The following is an 18358-nucleotide window of genomic DNA, read 5'->3' on the forward strand; positions in this document are numbered from 1 at the left end:
ATTTTTAAACTTATTCAATAAATATTTGTTGTCAAGATGACATGTATATAAGATGTACAATGTTATCCAATTATTCTCAATTCATGCGTACTCCTTGTCTTATTGGTCTCTGAAGGAAGTGTGTGAGCTCAAGAGTAGGAGAGATGCCGGCAAGAATGGAAATTCTTAACATCATGGTTACTCTCTACTCTCTCTCTCTCTCTCTCTCTCTCTCTCTCTCTCTCTCTCTCTCTCTCTCTCTCTCTCTCTCTCGGGCATGGTGCAATCCAATTGGAAATTTGCATTGTGATGCCATATATGTGCTACTGCTTGATCTTCCAAGCAAGGGGGACTTGCTTATTATTGTCGTAAAGGAAGTCATAAGGGGTTCTCACCAAGTGAGGACACTTTATTACTATGTTATGCCTTTGTGGGTATGAGAAAAGAAGAGAACGGTCCCAAGCAAGCTCAAAAAAATAAACAAATTGATGACAATGCTCTCTTGATAGATTTGGCACATTTGCTATTGTTTGTGGAACAAAAAACTACTAAAACAATTTAGTATATATGAATCCCTAAAATAAATGAGATTTATTATTTGCCTTGAAAGAATATCGATACAAGTATGTATATACATGCCTGACCACTTTCAAGCAAATGTGGGATTAAGAATGACAATGATCAAAACTTGGGAGTTAGAACTAGACGAAGGTAAAACTGAACGAATTTCATGCCAATTCATTGTGAGATCATCAAAAGGCTTCATCAAGCTCTTCTAATATGCAAATTATAAAACCATGAACTAGTGGATACTACCACTTTGATACTAGAATTAACTCATATTTTGTTAAAGAGCTTTCTGAAAGTCCCTTCCTTCTTAGATGCCCCTTCCTTGGTAGATTCTTCCAATGCAAATGTTCTCTTCAAACCTATGCTTGATACTTCCCTAGTAAAGCTTGGATGGCACTACCACCCAAGGAAACACTAGGCTATGCAGCTTGAAATATTTTTGGAGGGATCTTGCATGTGTTATGTGAGGAACATGATCTTGGCTTGATGCTAGCAAAGGTGCCCATTTTTTGGGCATATGTAGCTACTTTGAGAGGTCTATAAAAATCGCTCCTCAATTCTTCAACCGAATAGACCTTTAAGGGAAGTAGATCGTCAAGGGGGAGAGAGAGAAGTAGACCTTCAAGGAACAAGATTGTTGCGGTGGAAAACTTGGGAGCTATTGAGGACCAATTTGACACTATTAAACTCTCTAATAATGAGCTAGTTAACAACAACAGGATAGCTCCATCATGTTAAAGTTTTGGAGCCTTTTAGGTAAAGCTTCATACATTGATACTTACGAACAACTTTTTGGTGAAGTTAAAGGACCCCGATCTTCTTGAAGGGCTAATAAATTTACAGACCCGTAACTAGCTTGATAATATAATCACAAAGAAACAACACTATTGACTTTATGTTATTCACAAGCTGTGGGAGCTCTACCTTCTAGATTTTAGAAAACTCAAGCTAGAAAGAGTGAGTCCTAAGTTTGTAGTAATGAGGGTAGTTGACAATTCAATCATGGTCTCTAAACTTGTGACACGTGCCAATTTTGAAAAAATCCAAGTTGTATTTTTGACACAAGTGCATAGTCTTTTCGAGTGATGTGGGAGAATAGTTTCAATAATCATTAGTAGCTGTATGACCAAGAAAAATATCTAGTACATGCTTCATCTTGTACTCGCTATTCCTTGTATGTCATAGGTGGGCATGATCGGAATCATGATCGGTATGTAGTGAGGGAAGATGCTAAATGTGACAATGGGCTCACACGTGAAGAGTCTCTTATAGCATCTCTGTGCAGTCACCTTAGCAACATTGGGATCAACTCCATGAAAACTTTGGCCACCACTAATAAGACTCTAGACAATGCATCCTTTGCACCTAAAGGAGGCACAACATCTTTTTTAAGGAAGGATGATAACCCTTGCTAGATCTACACAACACCACTTTTATAAAAGAAAAAGAGAATGTGTAAGTCTTATGAGCTCCTCCTTTAAATCTTACATTATCTTGTTTTCTGTATATCACAAGATTATGTGCCACAATCCTTGTTACATAGCACTTGATCTAGATCATCCATTCCATTAAATTTGAATACCATTTGATACTTTAAAAAATAAAATAGAGATGTTTCTCTTTTGTTTGTATTTAGATCTCTAAAGATTTGGTGGATGAAGTGGAATGACTTTGATTGCACCACATAGAGTAGAGAGACGCTATTTGCGACACCTTAGGCAAAGCTTGTTTGATAATTACATGGCTCAAGATTGATTCTAGGACCGAGTTCATAAGTAGTAGGCTACACGGGATATAGACAGAATATGATAATTGGCAAATTTGACTATCCGAGCAATGTGTTTCAAGCGCACAAAAGAAATCGAGCAAGTTTTGGAAAAAGCATCTTATATTTGCAATGTTAGTGATGAAAGTGTGCATTCAATGAGTGAGTCAATGAGCAAGGTAAAACATCATCTTGATAGAAGATCACCACTTTTTTTTGGCTCCAATCACAAAGCAATTTATGTTTCTTGCCTTGCATAGATTGGTGATATTTCTCTTGTACGTACATAACTATTTGTTTCGTAAGTTGCTCAGTGTATATTTGTGATGAACGTGTGCAGAAGTTGATTTTTAAACATTGTATCTTACTACATCCAAATAATATATTGCTGTGGGTATCCAAATTTGCCCTTGTAAAGCATGCATAACATTTTAATTATTAGAAAGTTGAAAACCACCTGTCATAACGAAGATGTATTTGAGTTTTGATTTATGGTTACATAACTACACATGCATGTTACATAGGTAGATTACACTATTGGAGATAATTATTATGATTAATATGAGATGGCATGAGATATCATTCACATTCAATAACATGACGTGAGAATTTCCAAGTCACACTTAAGTTTTTGTATTGGCTAATCCTCAAGCCCAATGCACACTAATCTAGATGGACCAGGTGCACCTTAAAAAAAGGTGTCATATGGTTTCACACCATCGGAACCACCTTATTTTCTATTTTTACATTCACAATTATATTATGAAACGACAATTGGGGCTTATAAGAAATTGGGCTTGGCACGTGGCGGATAGTGATCGAGTTCAAATCTCCCTCAGTGCATGCAGTGCTTTGAAATCAAGCTAGGCAGTAGGAATATGCCAGATGAGTTTTTACTCATGCGGACAACTTTCTGGATGTCTCATGTTGCAACATGTCAACATATGTGTTTGTGCACACGGAAATTGTTCATATGTGAAACCAGCCTAAGTTCTACCCTCTAATTCTTTTGTCTTTCTAATATTTACATGACTGGTTTACTTCCCCAAACAAGAAGAAAGGGGGGGTGGGGGGGCACATTCAAAAGGAGGATACAAAGATTTGCCCACAGGTTTGTCCAGGCAAAAGCGAAACCGGACTTCAAAAGAGCAAGGATATACCACACGGGGCAGGTGAACAGGAGGAACCCATCGCTGACAGAGAGAGGGTTCAAGCCAATAAACCTGTAGACTAGGGAAATATTTCTCGCCCACTCCTAGCCCCCTGTTCCACCCCTAAACCCAACCTCCCAAGCCAACCCCCCCGCCCCCCTGGTGTCTCTCTCTCTCCTCCTCCTTCCCCCCCCGGCGCCCCAAAATCCCCTGTTTCCATAATTTACACCTCAAATAGAGCCTCGATGTGTGCGATCCGTCCACTTCAATCAAGGCTCTGATCAGAATTGTGCAGGTTTTTTTGATGCCTTTGAAAGCACAGAGCATTTCTCTGCGGTAGAACAGCTGGTTTTCGACGGCCCAAGTGGTATCAGCAGTTCTTTTGTCCCATTGATCGAGACAACAGCCATGGACCACCCTCGTCTTAAGTGGGGTTTTGGGCGATTCTCAGATGTCTGCTCAGCAACAGCTTTCTTTTTCCTGGAAGCCATGGATCCGCGGTCCAGTGAAGTCATGGGCAGTTTTTAGATTCCCAAATTTGTGCAATCAGAGCCCTTCTCTCTGTTTTTAGTACATATTCATATTGGTACATATTGTACTGGTTCTTTGTTTGCGGGGGCACAGTGTGAGCCATGGGGAATGTAAGTGCCAGAGATGCAGGTGCAGGCGCCCAAGGAACCTCTCTAGATGGATATGGTAATGTTGTGAGATCCGAGCTCCAGCAACATTTTGGGAACTTCGATACCCCTTTCCCGCATGAGAAGGACGTGGACGGCAGAGGAACACCTGCTGGAGGTGGGAGGAGGCTTAGCCATGCTGATTCGTCCGAGTCCATGGGCAACACCCCTCCAGAGTCGCCCAATGGTTCTGCCCGGATGCCATTGATGTTCGCCCCACAGGCAAGTGACTTAGTCACATACAAATTACAGCTTAATCCGTTCAACCGTTTTGCTAATCATGTGCACTTGGAGCTATTTATATGATTTACAATCAAACCGGTGACGGAAGCTTTTGCAAGTAGGTAAAAAGAGATGAGTTGGTAAAAGCGAGATTAATCTTTACCTAAATCATGCGTGTGTGGCTCTCCCACAAATTTTCTTATTTTCCCTTGATATTTGATCTCGTTGAGTGAAAACTCACCATGAAATACAAGGAATACAAACCCAGCTCACCTTAATGGCCAAGGGTTAAGAGCAAAAGGTGGAAACGTGAAACATTCGTTACTCAAAGGAGTTGGTAGGTAAAAGCTTTTTTGTTGGAAATTGCACACCCCCCTACCTTGTGGTCTTGCAAGGTTTCAAGTTTTAGAAGTCTTCTCCAATGATACAAGGTTTTGTATGAAGAAGGCTTGCCTCAATTGATCACTAGAAAGCAGCTCTTTTATGAATCTCTCTATGGATCCATACATAGTCAGCGGGGTATAGCAGGGCTTAGTGCGCTAAAGGGAAAGAGTGGAGGGCAGAAGCTTGTGGGGAGGGGGTTTGGCCAATAAAAAAAGTCTTCAACTGCTATTAAATGATTTTCTTTGTGTCCAACGTATGGAGGTTTATGACTTTTTTAAATGCACTTTCTTCAAAGAGGAAGAGTGATGAAACAAGCAGTCTTGAAGGTGATCTACCTATGTAAAATTGCCGATTGCCCAAGTCACTATTCCTTTGTCAAACCTTCTATTTGTTATATCCTTGGATGTCCTAGATAGGCAGCCACAACATTGGCCATTGAGACTAAGCATTTAGTTACTAAAAGTTAGATAGTCCAAGGATGTATTAAGTGACCTAGAAATTGCTATGAATATATCACACTACCTTGGCTCCCGAAACAATCCCAAAAATAATCATTTCATTGAATTCAAGTTTCTAGAACTTTGATAGAACAATTGGCTCAAAGGGAAGCATTGTTTGCGCCATTTTTGCATTGTCTGTGCCATTTTCATCTTGTCTCACTTAGTGCCAACTTTCCAACCTTTGCTTGTTGCCATCTCATATGATCATTGCCATCATTGTCATCATCTTCTCATCTCCATCATAGCCAACTTCCTCCCTCTCCATTTGCACCTACTTTTGCTGCCATTCCTTGTTTTTGCCTATTGCTAGCATCACTTCTTTTGTGTTTTGGCTTCTCTCATCGCTCCTTCCCTCCAGGCTTTGTTGCTAGGATTGTGTAGAGTTGTGTTAGCTTTTCCAGCCACCTATGGTGTCTGTTTTAGCTTTCAGACTCACCTCTATTGTAGTCAACCATCTCATTCTAGTAGGCCTCATCCTTTTTGGCAAAATTGTATTTTGATCTTCTCCAATTCTTATATTGCTTTTGTCTCTTTGGAGAGTCTAAGGTGATATCCTCTTGACATGGAGGATAATGCTGCTTCTTTTTGAATTATAGCCTAAGGGGCCAAGGGGTCATGCTATTGGCCCAATGCGTGCTAGTGGACTGTTGCATTAGCCATCGTCTTGAGTAAGTGCTACCCAATAGCAAGAAATCATTAGTCAGGCTAATGAGCTGGTAGAAGGGAGGCTGATTTAGCCAAGTTCATCACCCTTTTTTGATTTTGCTCACTTCTACTCTTGCTTCCAAAAAAGGATGGTTTATAGTGCATTTGTATTGATTATTGTGTAACACCGTTAATAATTTTTTCCTATATCGGGGATTGATGATATCCTTGATCAATTAGAGAGAAGTGTTAAGTTTAAGCCGGATAGACCTTAAGAGTGGGTATCATTAGATTCACATAAGGCTTTGAAGACTTGCACAAGATAGCTTTCAGGACTACCTTTGGTCTATATGAGTTCTATGCTGTTTGGACTTACAAATGCTCTTGCTACTTTCACTAGGCACCATCTTTGATGACATGATTATGCATTCAAAGAGTATGAGAAGTATTTGGCCGCCTTGTTTGCAAAGCTCAAAAAGCATGGTTTGGTCATTAATGCAAAAAAGATTGAGTTATTTATGCAAGAGATTTATTTTTTGGGCCACATCATTTGAAAAGATGTATGGATCCAACACAAGTTGAAGCAATATGTGGCTGACCTCATTTAAGAATCTTGCATAATGTATACAGCCTTTTAGGGTTGTGTTCATACAATTAAAAGTTTATATGCTATTTTGTTAAAATTGCTTCACCTCTTCATGCATTGTTGGAGAATGGAGTTTTTTTTCATGGGCTGATAAGGAAATTGCAGAATTCAAGTTGAAATAAAAACTTACTTAAGATCTAGTGTTGATTTGTTGGATCCATAGTCATAGGAAATGATTGTCTGCAGCCTTTTCACTAGGAAACTTCTTCTCCTAGGAGTTGTTGAGGTAAAAAATGCATTATAGATTGATTAGCTCCTTATTATAGCCCCAAATCTAAAATTAACCTAAGTTTCATTAAATGGTGCACGGTCCTAGAGAGTGTGTCCCATAAGCCAAAACCCTAATTTGGAAGGATCCACTCATCTATAAATAGACAGATTGTCCACCACTCTAACCCCATGTGGTATTTTTAGGTCCTCCATTTGTTGGCGCCAACTTCTCCATTGCTCTTTACACCCCTTGGTGGATACCTTAGTTTGTATTAGTGACGAGCCTTCTTCAACACTTGGTGATCAGCCTACTGCCCTCGACACCTTGTGTTTGCTACAAGCGACAGCTTTCCAGCGTGTATGCACTTCCAGCTTGTGTTTGACAGTTTTTACTAGTCGCCCACTTCTCCAAGGATAGCTGATAGCTGCATTTTTCAGTGAGCTATTGTTGCCTTGATCCTACATATCATCTCCATCTTCCCACCCACTATTTGGAGCTGCAGCTGTGTGTTCAATCTCATCTAGACTTTGTAGATCTGGGTTTTTTGTTGCTGATCTCATTTAGAGGCTGCTTGTTCGGGATTTGTTAGAGTATGATATACTCTCCAGCTCATACTCTTTGCCTCAATGCTTGGTCTTAAGAGGCATGGGAGTTTAATGTTCAATATTCACCTTGCATAGTGTATTTGTTGCATTGAGCATTGTATTTATTAACTATTTTTCATTCATCTTTAGTGTTCATTATCTTTGAGTTATTATAACCCTACTAAGTTTTTCAAATTAGTTTGTGCTTTGTAGTATAATGGTGTTTGTTATTTGTAGAAGAGTATTTCTTTACATGGTATCAGAGCTAAGTACTTTGTGAAGAAACCTACGACCTTGATTGCAAAGCTCGTCACTAGAAATAGGAACTATCAGAGGGAAGATGACTTCAAATACTTCCATACCACTTCAATGTCCGATACTTTCTATGTCGAGAATCAAGTAGAAGTGGGCTTTGTACCTTGCCTAGGAAGGTGCACAATCTTTGCAATTTTCGGGTCAAATGTCATTGTTATACATGAATAGTAACAACTTTGGGAAAACCCCCGAATTTCAGACACAAATCTGCATAAATCTTTAAACCATGCTTATACGCATGCCTTTGTCAGTGAGCAGGGGCTTGCTTGCCAATATATTAAAAAAATTGACAAATCTGGCTTGAAAAACGTGACATGAGCAACCGTTGAACTATCACCTGATTTGTCTGTGCCGATTCTACTTGTGCATGACCTGTGCTGTCTATATCTGTCTGATGTGACCTGTGCTGAGCGCTGGTGCATGACCTGCGCCGAACCTGCGTCGCGGACCTGCGCCGGTGTGACCTGCGCTAGACCTGTCACCTGATTTGTTTGCGCTGATTCTGCTTGTGCATGACCTGTGCTGCCTGCAACTGACCGGTGTGAACTGTGCTGACCTGTCGTTGCTTGCATTGATCTATTGATTGCATGGAAGCTGTCGCTTGCACTCATGCGGACTTGACCCAATGTTTCTCCGTAGGGACGAGCTAGAGCTGACATGCATGACGCTCCGAATATGGCCGACACTAATCACCATGCTGGCTATGTCCCACTTTAAGACCGATTACACTAGCAACTACTCCAGCCAGGATCTGGTGATCTATTGGACTGCAGCCGATTGCTCTACTGCTGAGCTATACACAGGGAAAACAGGACTTGTTTTGTCACTACCTGACAGGCATTGTTTTGTGTGCCAGGCAACCTGCACGCAACCAATGCAGATCTGAGGAAAACTGCATCGATCTTTGCGCTGTCTCTACCACTGAGATATAAAGGCCATCGACGTTTGTCCTACCTTTGTAATTAGGGAAGTACCTCATCTTTGTATGCAAATTTCTTATATTTGCTTTCCAATTCCAGTATATAGATGGAGGGGAAAGAGAGAGAGGGGGTAACCGAAGGCTCTAGTTCCGGGGACCACCCTATGGTGGATCCCCATGAAACTGAAATACAAGAAGAACAATGGGAAGAATTTTCTGCTACAGGAGAACAATTTGATGATGTAACTGCTCGTGTGCAAGTACAGGGGGTTCGAATGGAGTTGCTAACTCAAGCACTCACAGAAATAAAATCTCAATTAGCCTTATTACTAGAAAGGGATAAAGGTAAGGTAGAGACCTCAGATATTCCATCTTCATCGAAAGATCTAGATGTGACTATGCGAGACCCTAGGGAACCCCACCAAAAGCTGAGGGATAACCCAGTGTTAAAAGATATGAAACCCCCTCAGTTTCATGGGGAGGAAAAAGACAGAAATAAAGACACTATCTTTAATTTCCTCCAAAAATGGGAAGACTTGCACAAATTAAAGAATACTCCAACACATCTTCAAGCGCTGGAGGCTAGTTTAACCTTGGGGCCAAAGGCATATAAATTGGAGAACTTTAAAGGAGGCAAATAAAATGCCTGAAACTTGGGCTCAATTTGAATCAGTCTTTTTGAAAGAATTCCTTCTTGAAAATGAAATGGAAAGAAATTGGGAAGATTGGGATTTTGTCAGACAAAAGGGAAGACCTTTGTTGACATATCTCGAGGAGTATCGTGAGATAATCCTCAAATTGGAAGGAATAGATGGATTTCAAAGACAAGAGGATTCATAAGGGGAGTAGATAAGGCCTGTAAAAAGGAAGTGAAAAAGAGTTCACCCAAGACGCTTGAAGCGGCAATTAAATTTGCATTAATCAATGAAGATAATACGCGTCCAGGTGCACTCACTAGTCTCACTGATACGGAGCCCAAGACTAAGGAATTTGAAGCCTCAAAATTTGTAGGGAAATTTAAAAGGAAAATGCCATTCCTTAAGGGTAAGAAACAATCCTTTGAAAAGAAACAGTATATAAGGCCGAAGTTAAGTCAAGATGACTTTGATACGGCAAAAAAAGAGAGACTGTGTTTCAATTGCCTATCCCCTAACCATGCTGCTTGGAATTGCCCTCAAAGGAAAAAGGGGGAAGATAAAGGAAAGGATAAGGACAAGGGCAAGGGAAAAGAGAAACAAATCCATGTAGTGTAGACCCTGGAATTAAAGGAGCATGAAAAATATAAATCTTTAGAGGTCTTGCACAAGGATGTACAACACAGGTGTTGTATGTCAACTTCTATGCGGCAATCTACATTTGGGCCACATGATTTAGTTAGAGTGCATGGATCGATAGGTGGGGAGAGGGTTAGAGTCATGATTGATGACTCTGCCACCCACAACTTCATAAGTTATGCACTTGTCAAAAAGTTGTAACTTCCCCAACAAAAGAGTGAGCATCAATATATTGTTCGTATGATGCAAGGTCAGGATAATAAGATATGGGATACAATGGTATCCAATTTCGAAATTGAGATCCAAGGATATAAAGATAAGCTTGATTTCCAAATTATGAATATGAAAAGAGTCGATATTGCATTAGCAATGGAGTGGCTATGGGGATTAGAACCATCCTTAAAGCGTAGTTATCATCATAATACACTGGAATTTGAAAGGGATGGTAAGACTTTTGTGATTCAAGGTGAACATGAAGTATCTGATAATCCTTTGATGTGTTTCCTTGAAGTTCAGAAGCTGATAAAGAAGGAAGCTTGTGAGGTATATATGTTATGGTCCCTTTCTGTACAGAACATTTTTACTTTTTGTAATATAAAGTAGCTTTCTAGGCTCCCCTTGACCCTGTTTAGGCACCCAAGGACCTTGGACGGTCATCCCTCGAGTGTTTCCCATAGATTACATTCCATGTAATATAACACATCCCTTCAGGAGGACATTGCGGTTTGTGGTTCGTGGTTCGTGGTTGTCTTTATCATCTTCCTTGTGCTACGGCACCCTTGTTTCCTTGTATCACATTCACTCCATGATTTAGGTCTTCATCATTCCATTCATTAGAGTTTCTTCTCTCTTCCCTTCCATTCTCAGTGTTTGCCGAGTTCACTTTGTGTTCCTCGCTGCAAACCCTATTGTCTCGTTGGTATGTCATCTTTTGATAGGGGTAATGAGTTGGAGAGTGTGTCGTACTTTGAACGGATCCCGAATCATAGCAAGGCAGCCTCCGGATTCCGAACACCAGCAAACACAGTAGTGAGAAGTTGGATTTGATGCAGACAGCAGTGAGGAGAGAGAGAGAGAGAGAGAGGGAGAGAGAGAGAGAGTAAAAACGCAAGCAGAAGGTAAGAAAGACTAAAAACGCAAGCGAGATAGCTTGCAAGAGAGAGAAAGACTTCAAACGCAGATTGCAAGAGAGGGAAAGACTAAAAACATAGGTAGGACGGCCTGCAGGAGAGAAAGACTAAAAACGCAGACTGCAGGAGAGAGAAAGGCTAAAAACACAGGCAGGACAGCTTGCAGGAGAGAACTGCTAGATGCAAGGCTGTGATGACGTGGTAGGTTGTACGGCAATAGGTCTGCACAGGAACAGCGGTTGGTTGGCTGGAATCAACTCCAAACTGTGTGAAGAGGGCCTGAAATCAGGCGCCAACTGATGGAGACAGCTATGGATAGCTTTGACTGAGATGTCCTCCGCGAACAGGGTGTGGGCAACAAGCTGAAACACCTGAAATCTACAAAACGAGATGAAGGGCTGAATGGAGGGCAACATACGTATTTATAGAAAGTTTGGGCCCTCCCAAGTGGGTTTGTGCTTATGGGACACAGAAACTCTCTAGGATCGCGTTTCTTTTAAATAAACAAGGTTTCTTTATTAATTAAGCATGTTTTGGGGCTGTTTAAGTAAAGCTAATGCATTTTTAGCTCAACGCCCCCTCTGAGGCACCAACAATGGTGCCACGAGAATAGAGGACAGCCAATCCCTTTCTTGGTTTATCTTTTACCCCAAGGCGTCCCACCCCAAAGTAGCCAGAGCATCAAACAAAGGGTGCGCATTGGCTGCCCAGTGGCCACTAAGACTACAGAGGCTATGGTTATCTTACCAAGGAAGCCCAAGTGATCACCCCAGAGACGACAGGGCATCAGACAAAGGGTGCATGTCGGCTGCCCAATGGTCTACCAAGGCCTACAAAGGCGGATGGAATCAGCTATGGGTTTTTTTTGTTTTTGTTTTTTTTTAATATAGGGCTTTTTAGGTTTGATAGATTAAGAATTAACTGAGGGTTTCAAATCAGGTTTCATCCTATTGAGTATCCGTGCCCCAAACGGCAGAGTGATAAGGGATGGTCAGACCCACGACCTTTACAAAACAAGCATACTATCCCTACCATTACTGGGTGGCGGTGACGAAGAAAATGGCTAAAGTGTGTGTATAGCAAATATGTCAAGCAAGCAAGACAAGCAAAGCAAGCAAGCAAGCTAGGAAAGACTGCCTTGGAGACTGCCATGTGCAATGGTACGAATATAGTGGATCCTAGAGTCGACCACTCCAAACGACCGAAAAGGGATAAATGCGCACAAATGCATGTTTACATGAATAAAATGCCAATGCATGGGGTAATGCAAAGGGAGATGCAAGATATCATGCTCATGCAATATACTATGCAATGGTGCCGCCGGGACAGTGTCCTAGTGACACGAAAATATAGCCCCTAGAATGAACTACCTCCATCTCCAAGAAATAGGACAATAAACCAAGGTCTGTCATCTGAAATGTAGCTTTAAGCTTAGCCTTGATTTCTGCTATGGCAGCAGAATCTAAGCCTGTGATAAGTAAGTCATCAACGTATAGCAGGATATAGCTAATCCCCTCTGTAGTAGATCGAACATATAAGTTCGGGTCATAAGGGATATAATTGTATTCATGTGTCTGCAAGAACTCATCCATCCTATGTCATCATAGAAATCAAGTCTGTAAAATTAGGGATATCATTCCTCATATTTATAGATGACTTGAAGCTCTTATATTCATCTCCAAGTCCATTTAAGCATGCATGCACAACATTATCATCATCAACTACCACACTGATAGATCCAAGAGCTTTGATGATACTCTTGATTTTCAAGGCATAACATTGCTCCACATAGACTTCATCCTCCAAGAAACCGTTCAGGAAGGCACTCTTGACATCCAACTAATGTATCAGTCAACTGTGGTGAGCGGCTAGCATGAGTAGCCATCGAAAGGAAGTCAACTGTGCAGTAGGGGCAAAGGTCTCTTCATAATCAATGCCATGCTTCTGTCAAAACCCTTGCATGACAAGGCGAGCCTTGTTCTTGTCTAAAGTCCCATCAACTTTTAGCTTGGTCCTAAAAATCCACTTTGTCTCGATGACTTTCTTGTTACTCAGACAATCCACCAATGTCCAAGTCTCATTTTGGTCAATACTCTCTAGCTCCTCTCCATGGCCTTTCACCACGTTGAGGGTGCTGAAGAGCTTCTTGCCATGTATCCGGCTCAGAATGTGCTATATAATCAACCGTAAATAGTAATGCAAATGATGCCGAGGAGCAAGCTAGGCAGATATTCTAGGTCCCTCTGGAGTGGAATTTAGTGGTAGGATCCCTAAATCCGCATGGTTTGTTGGGACCAGCGAGGTAACGGGTCTCGAGGAGGGGGACTTGGGAGCGGAAGAATTTGCGGAAATGTCAGGAGTGGGAAGTAGACGAGGCTCAATGATATCCCTCTCGCCAAAGACGACATCCCGTCTAATGATCACCTTGTTTGTCCGAGAATCAAACAAATGATAGGTTTTTGCTTCAGAGGAATATCCCACAAAAATAAGGAGATCAGCTCAAGGAGTGAGCTTGCCTATCTTGTCATCAGGCTTGTGTGTGTATGCACAGCACCCGAAGACTCTGAAGTGGGAAATGATAGGCCCAGAGCCAAAAAACGCCTCATGGGGGGTCTTCTGAGAAAGACCCGCAGTCGGACACTGTTTGAGGATGTACATTGAAGTGTTAACAACCTCGACCCAAAGACGCTTAGGGAGCTTTGCTGGGAATGTCATAGAGTGTGCCATTTCCATGACTGTCTGGTTGCTATGCTCTATGACTCCATTTTGAGAAGGGGAGTTGATAGAGGTGAGCTGATAGGAGATGCCATGTTGCTATAGAAACTCAGAAAACTCGTGGGAGATGAACTCACCACCGCTATTACTCATTCAACCGGCACGACGACCGGTCTGGTTGTGAACTAGCAGCACCCAAGCATAAAAATATGTGAAAGCATTTAACTTATGCTTGAGAAAACACACCCACGTGTATTTGGAATGATGATCCACTATCAAAAAGAGGTACAACACGCCGTTCAAGGCGGTAGTGGATGTCGGCCCATAAAGATCAACATGAATCAATCTAAGAGGTGTCTCAGCACAATGTGAGTTTGCTAAGGGAATGTGATACGATGTTGCTTCCCGAATTGACATGCTTTATAGACATCTTGAGCTAGCTTCAGGCGTGAAAGGCCCTTAACCAGCTCACGGCGTGACAACTCATAAAGAGAGTCATAACCAAGATGCCCTAAGCGAAAATGCCAAAGGCGCTCATTGTTCATAGGCTCGTGAGATGTGGCTAAGGCGTGGAAGCTATGGAGCATGGAGCCTGCAATTGTCGGCTCGGTCAAAAAATGTGTCATGTGGTATAGGCCATTAGGCTATGCCTTACCGCAAGCAATCACTAAACCAGTCTGAGAGTCAAGGACCTTGACTGTGATCGCTGTAAAGAAGACTGCTTGCCCCAACCAGCAAAGCTGCTGAACAGATAACAAGGTCACCCCAAGCTGAGGGACATGATATACATTGTCCAGCGAAGCCAGATCCGGACCCTTGTCAGTAGCAAAACTAATGCAACCTTGAGCCTAAATCTTGATTGAGGAGTTGTTTCCGATGCGGACCCGTTCAGTTGCAGGGGCTTGGAATGGAAAATGTCCGCTATAGGAGTCATATGATGTGTAGCTCCATTGTCCACAATTTAAACAGGAGCTGAAGTGCTCGGCTGTGACGAGTGGGCCTCTGCGGTAACCTCATCAGGAGGCAACTCATAGATGTGGATGAGACTCACATCGGATGTCTCTATGGAAACGATGTGGGCCTCTGCAGACCAATCAGACAAGCCCTTTGGAGTTGAGAATGTTGTCTACTAAGATGGTTGAGTGGTGTCAGTATGAGTCTGACCTTTAAATTGTCCCTTGCCGTCACCGTGCCCTTTCTGAGAATGAGCAACAAGAGCCCCCTCTAAAGAGAAATTCATATGAAACAGATCGAACAACTGTGCGTAACGCAATAGCTGACACTCAAATTTATAGAATGTAGGCATGGTAGGCTTTGAAACTATACCTTCCACAAAATTGAAATATTTCATGGGGAGTTTATTTAGGAACAATGTGACTTGATTGTCAGAGGACTTGGGAGTCCACGTAGTGGAAAATTCAGTGAGAAGACGTCGATACTCAGCCAACTTGACTTTCAAGTCATCTTGGTCAGTGATTTTGAAAAGTTGGAGCTCATGGTCAAGATTGATATGATAGGTCCTATCTCGAGCTGCATAGCGGTTAGTCAAATGTGCCCATCGCTTAGACACTTAGTCAAAATGCTGAAGCTGAGAATGAAACTCAGGCAATAAGCCTTGCATCAACTCAACAATAGCGGAGGCATTCCTAGCCTTCCATGAGCAGACAACCTCGTATGGGACAAGTGCGGGATTGGGTTGGGGTTCCAACCCTTGCACAAGATTCCATAGGTTCTGGGAGTCAAGGACATGTCTCATCAAGTTCGACCAAGTGGTAAAGTTTGACCCGTTAAAATGTGTCTTGTCATTAAATGCATGCTTGACAGAAGATGAGCTAGAACCATGAGGTGTCAGGTAGGTGGGGTAAGATGGATGTGAGGGATAAGATGGTGGAGGTGGATATGTCTAATAGGTAGGAGGGGTAGAGGTGGGTAGGTAGAAGTAGGCTGAGTGTCCAATGAGTGCTAATTGAGGCGGAGGCATTGGAACATGAATGTTTTCATAAGGTGTCGGTGTAGGTGGAGGCACTAGGACCCGGAAGCCTTGTCCAAAGTGAGGCTGGGGCACAATAGTATGACTAGAAGGTCCACTAGGTAAACCCATGGAGGCAAACTGTGGATTCAACTGATCCACACTTGGGAGGGACTTGGGGGGATACCCAAGCTGCAATGATTCTGAAAATGTATGTGAAGAAGGTGGAATACCACCGGACTGAGGGAAGGATGAGCTCCTAAAGGATGTGTCTATGTTTCCATAACCCCTCGGTGTGATGTGTGGTGCGACATGAGGTGTCTAAAATGGAAATGTAAATGGTGTGAATGGAATTGGAGAAGTAGCGGAAGAATGTGGTGGGATAGGTGGGTTTTGAAAATGTGGTGTGTGAGGTGTAGATGCATTTTGCTCAATTTTATCATTTACTGATTGGAAATGAAAATGTAAAGATGATGATGCACCATGCAATGAAGAAAAAGAAACACCAAATTCATTTTGATTTTGTGAAGTAGAAAAGAAGGAAGGTTAGAAGAAGAGATACTTGACTTTTTCTTATAATCCCCACGACATGTGTTAACATATAAGAATTGCTCCTCAAGAAGACCTTTTCCACAGTCAACAGATTGGATTCTTTCTTTCACATGATCTCTAGTAGAATATTGCAAAGCAGAATAGGTAAAAAAAGAAGGAACAAAAGACGAATCTAAAGTACCTTGCACCGGAGTGGACGGAAGAGGATGAAAGAAAGGAATATACTCTGGGTCTTGTTCTCTAAGAGGGGGGCCCATTCCTGATGGAGGTCTCCACGGCCCTGCAACATCATCAGATTTACGCATAACATCTGAAGAGAGAAATTCATGCATACCTTCATTTAGAAGCTTTTCTTGAAGGGCAATCCTTCAATTGAGCTCCTCAATCTTCTTTCATCTATAAGCTATGATCAGTTTGTATTCTTTAGAGGTCAGCTTGCCTAGCTTTTCTTCCATGTAATCAGAAGTGTCTTCCACCATGCCAGAACTTTGTGGAGCAAGCTGATCGGTCCACTCTCGCTCAGTTCTTGGCATAGTTGGTTTTGAAGACTGAATTGGTGTTGTTGTGTTCGAAGTCATTTGAACCTATTGTTTTTCTTGCTTCTTGTGTAGAGCTTTTAGATCAAAGGCCTAGGTTTCTCCGAGAGTACCAGGCTCTGATACCATGTAAAGAAAATACCCTAACACAAAAACATAAACAGAAACCGTATGACAAAGCATAGTCTGATAAAGGAACACATTTAGGGTTAGGGTAGCTTAGAGACAATGAACACAGTGAATGAATGAAGTGATATGACTACTGAATATACGATGCTCATGTAGCAAACAAAGTATGCAGTGAATGAATATTGTACCTTGAACTCTTGTATCTCAAGGATCAAGGCAGGGGTAATGAGCTAGAGAGCGTGTCGTACTTTGAACGGATCTCGAATCATAGCAAGGCAACCTTCGGATGCCGAATACCAACAAACATAGTAGTGAGAAGTTGGGTTTGATGCAGACAATAGTGAGAAGAAAGAAAGACTAAAAACACAGACATCAGGTGAGAGAAAGACTAAAAACGTAGGCTGCAGGAGAGAAAGGCTAAAAATGCAGGCATGACAGCTTGTAGGAGAGAGAAAAACTAAAAATGTAGACAGGACAGCTTGTAGGAGAGAGAATTGCCAGATGTAGGGCTGTGATGATGTGGCAGGCTGTACGACAGCAGGTCTGCACAGGAACAATAATCACCTGGTTAGAATCAGCTCCAAACTGCGTGAAGACGGCTGGAAATTAGGTGTGAACTGATGGAGATAGCAATGGACAGGTTCGGTTGAGATGTCCTCTGCAAATAGGGTGTGGGCTGTTGGCAATAAAGGCCTCGTGCCTTTTAAATGTGCTCGGGTGTGAACACACCCTTAGCACTTGTACTTAGACATATATATCTATCTAAAAACCTAAAGGTACACTCTCGTCATTGTACCTGAAAACGTGCTCACACTCTACTTTGCTCTCTCTCACTCTCTTTCTCTCTCACTACGCGCAGCGACATTCTGCCTCGATCTCCATGCCTAACCGGTCCCTACAAACTGGTATCAGAGCGTAAGGTGCTGCAGATGATCGTCAGACTGAGGCAGAAGACCAGCGTGGTGACGAGACAACTCAAAGGTGAGTAGGAAAGTCACAGGCGTGAGTTGTAGGCTTCGTGTTGCCTCTCATAGGTGAGAGGGCCAGGCTCTAGCGAGGAGAGTGTGGCGGACTAGCGACCAGTTGACAGGTGTCTCGAGCAGACGTGACGTGCATGCAGTGGGTAGCGGGAGCAGCAGTCGACTGCAGCAGGCATGGACCAGGCGTGTGACGGGCAGCAAGTTGACAAACACCAGGCGACGCTACAAACGAGCTGACGACTGCAGTGCTGATGAACGAGGAGGCTGCTGCTGCGTGACACGACGGCAGGCTCGTGCGAAACAGGGATAGGGTGCCAGGCTGCACGGGCAACGAGCGCGACTAGCATGGACGGAACCAGCAGTGGGGCTCACGGCGCTCGACTGACGGGTCAACGGACCTGTTATCTATTCCTTTTTTCCCTTTTTTTTTTTTTGGAAAAGTCCTCTCCCTTCTAACCAAGGTTTGTGCGCATAAGCACAAAATTCAGATTTGTGCATAATTTGG

General features: G+C 42.4%; 1 protein-coding gene across 2 annotated transcripts in view; it reads left to right on the forward strand.

Annotated features, from left to right (window-relative positions):
- Positions 1–3416: 3416 nt before the first annotated feature.
- LOC148040075 (SNF1-related protein kinase regulatory subunit beta-2-like) overlaps positions 3417–18358 on the forward strand; it is a 43131-nt gene continuing 28189 nt past the window's right edge. Inside the window, exon 1 of one of the 2 annotated variants that reach the window (XM_087696584.1) lies at positions 3417–4364. In XM_087696584.1, the coding sequence (XP_087552710.1) occupies positions 4098–4364 (267 nt within the window). In that variant the 5' untranslated portion in view covers positions 3417–4097. The remainder of the gene's footprint in view (positions 4365–18358) is intronic. The other variant, XM_087696583.1, reaches the window with a different exon arrangement.

The sequence above is a fragment of the Lygodium microphyllum genome, chromosome 2 (assembly GCF_053477565.2).
Source record: "Lygodium microphyllum isolate KBCC chromosome 2, Lygodium_microphyllum_v1.1.10, whole genome shotgun sequence".
Classification (NCBI taxonomy): Eukaryota; Viridiplantae; Streptophyta; class Polypodiopsida; order Schizaeales; family Lygodiaceae; genus Lygodium; species Lygodium microphyllum.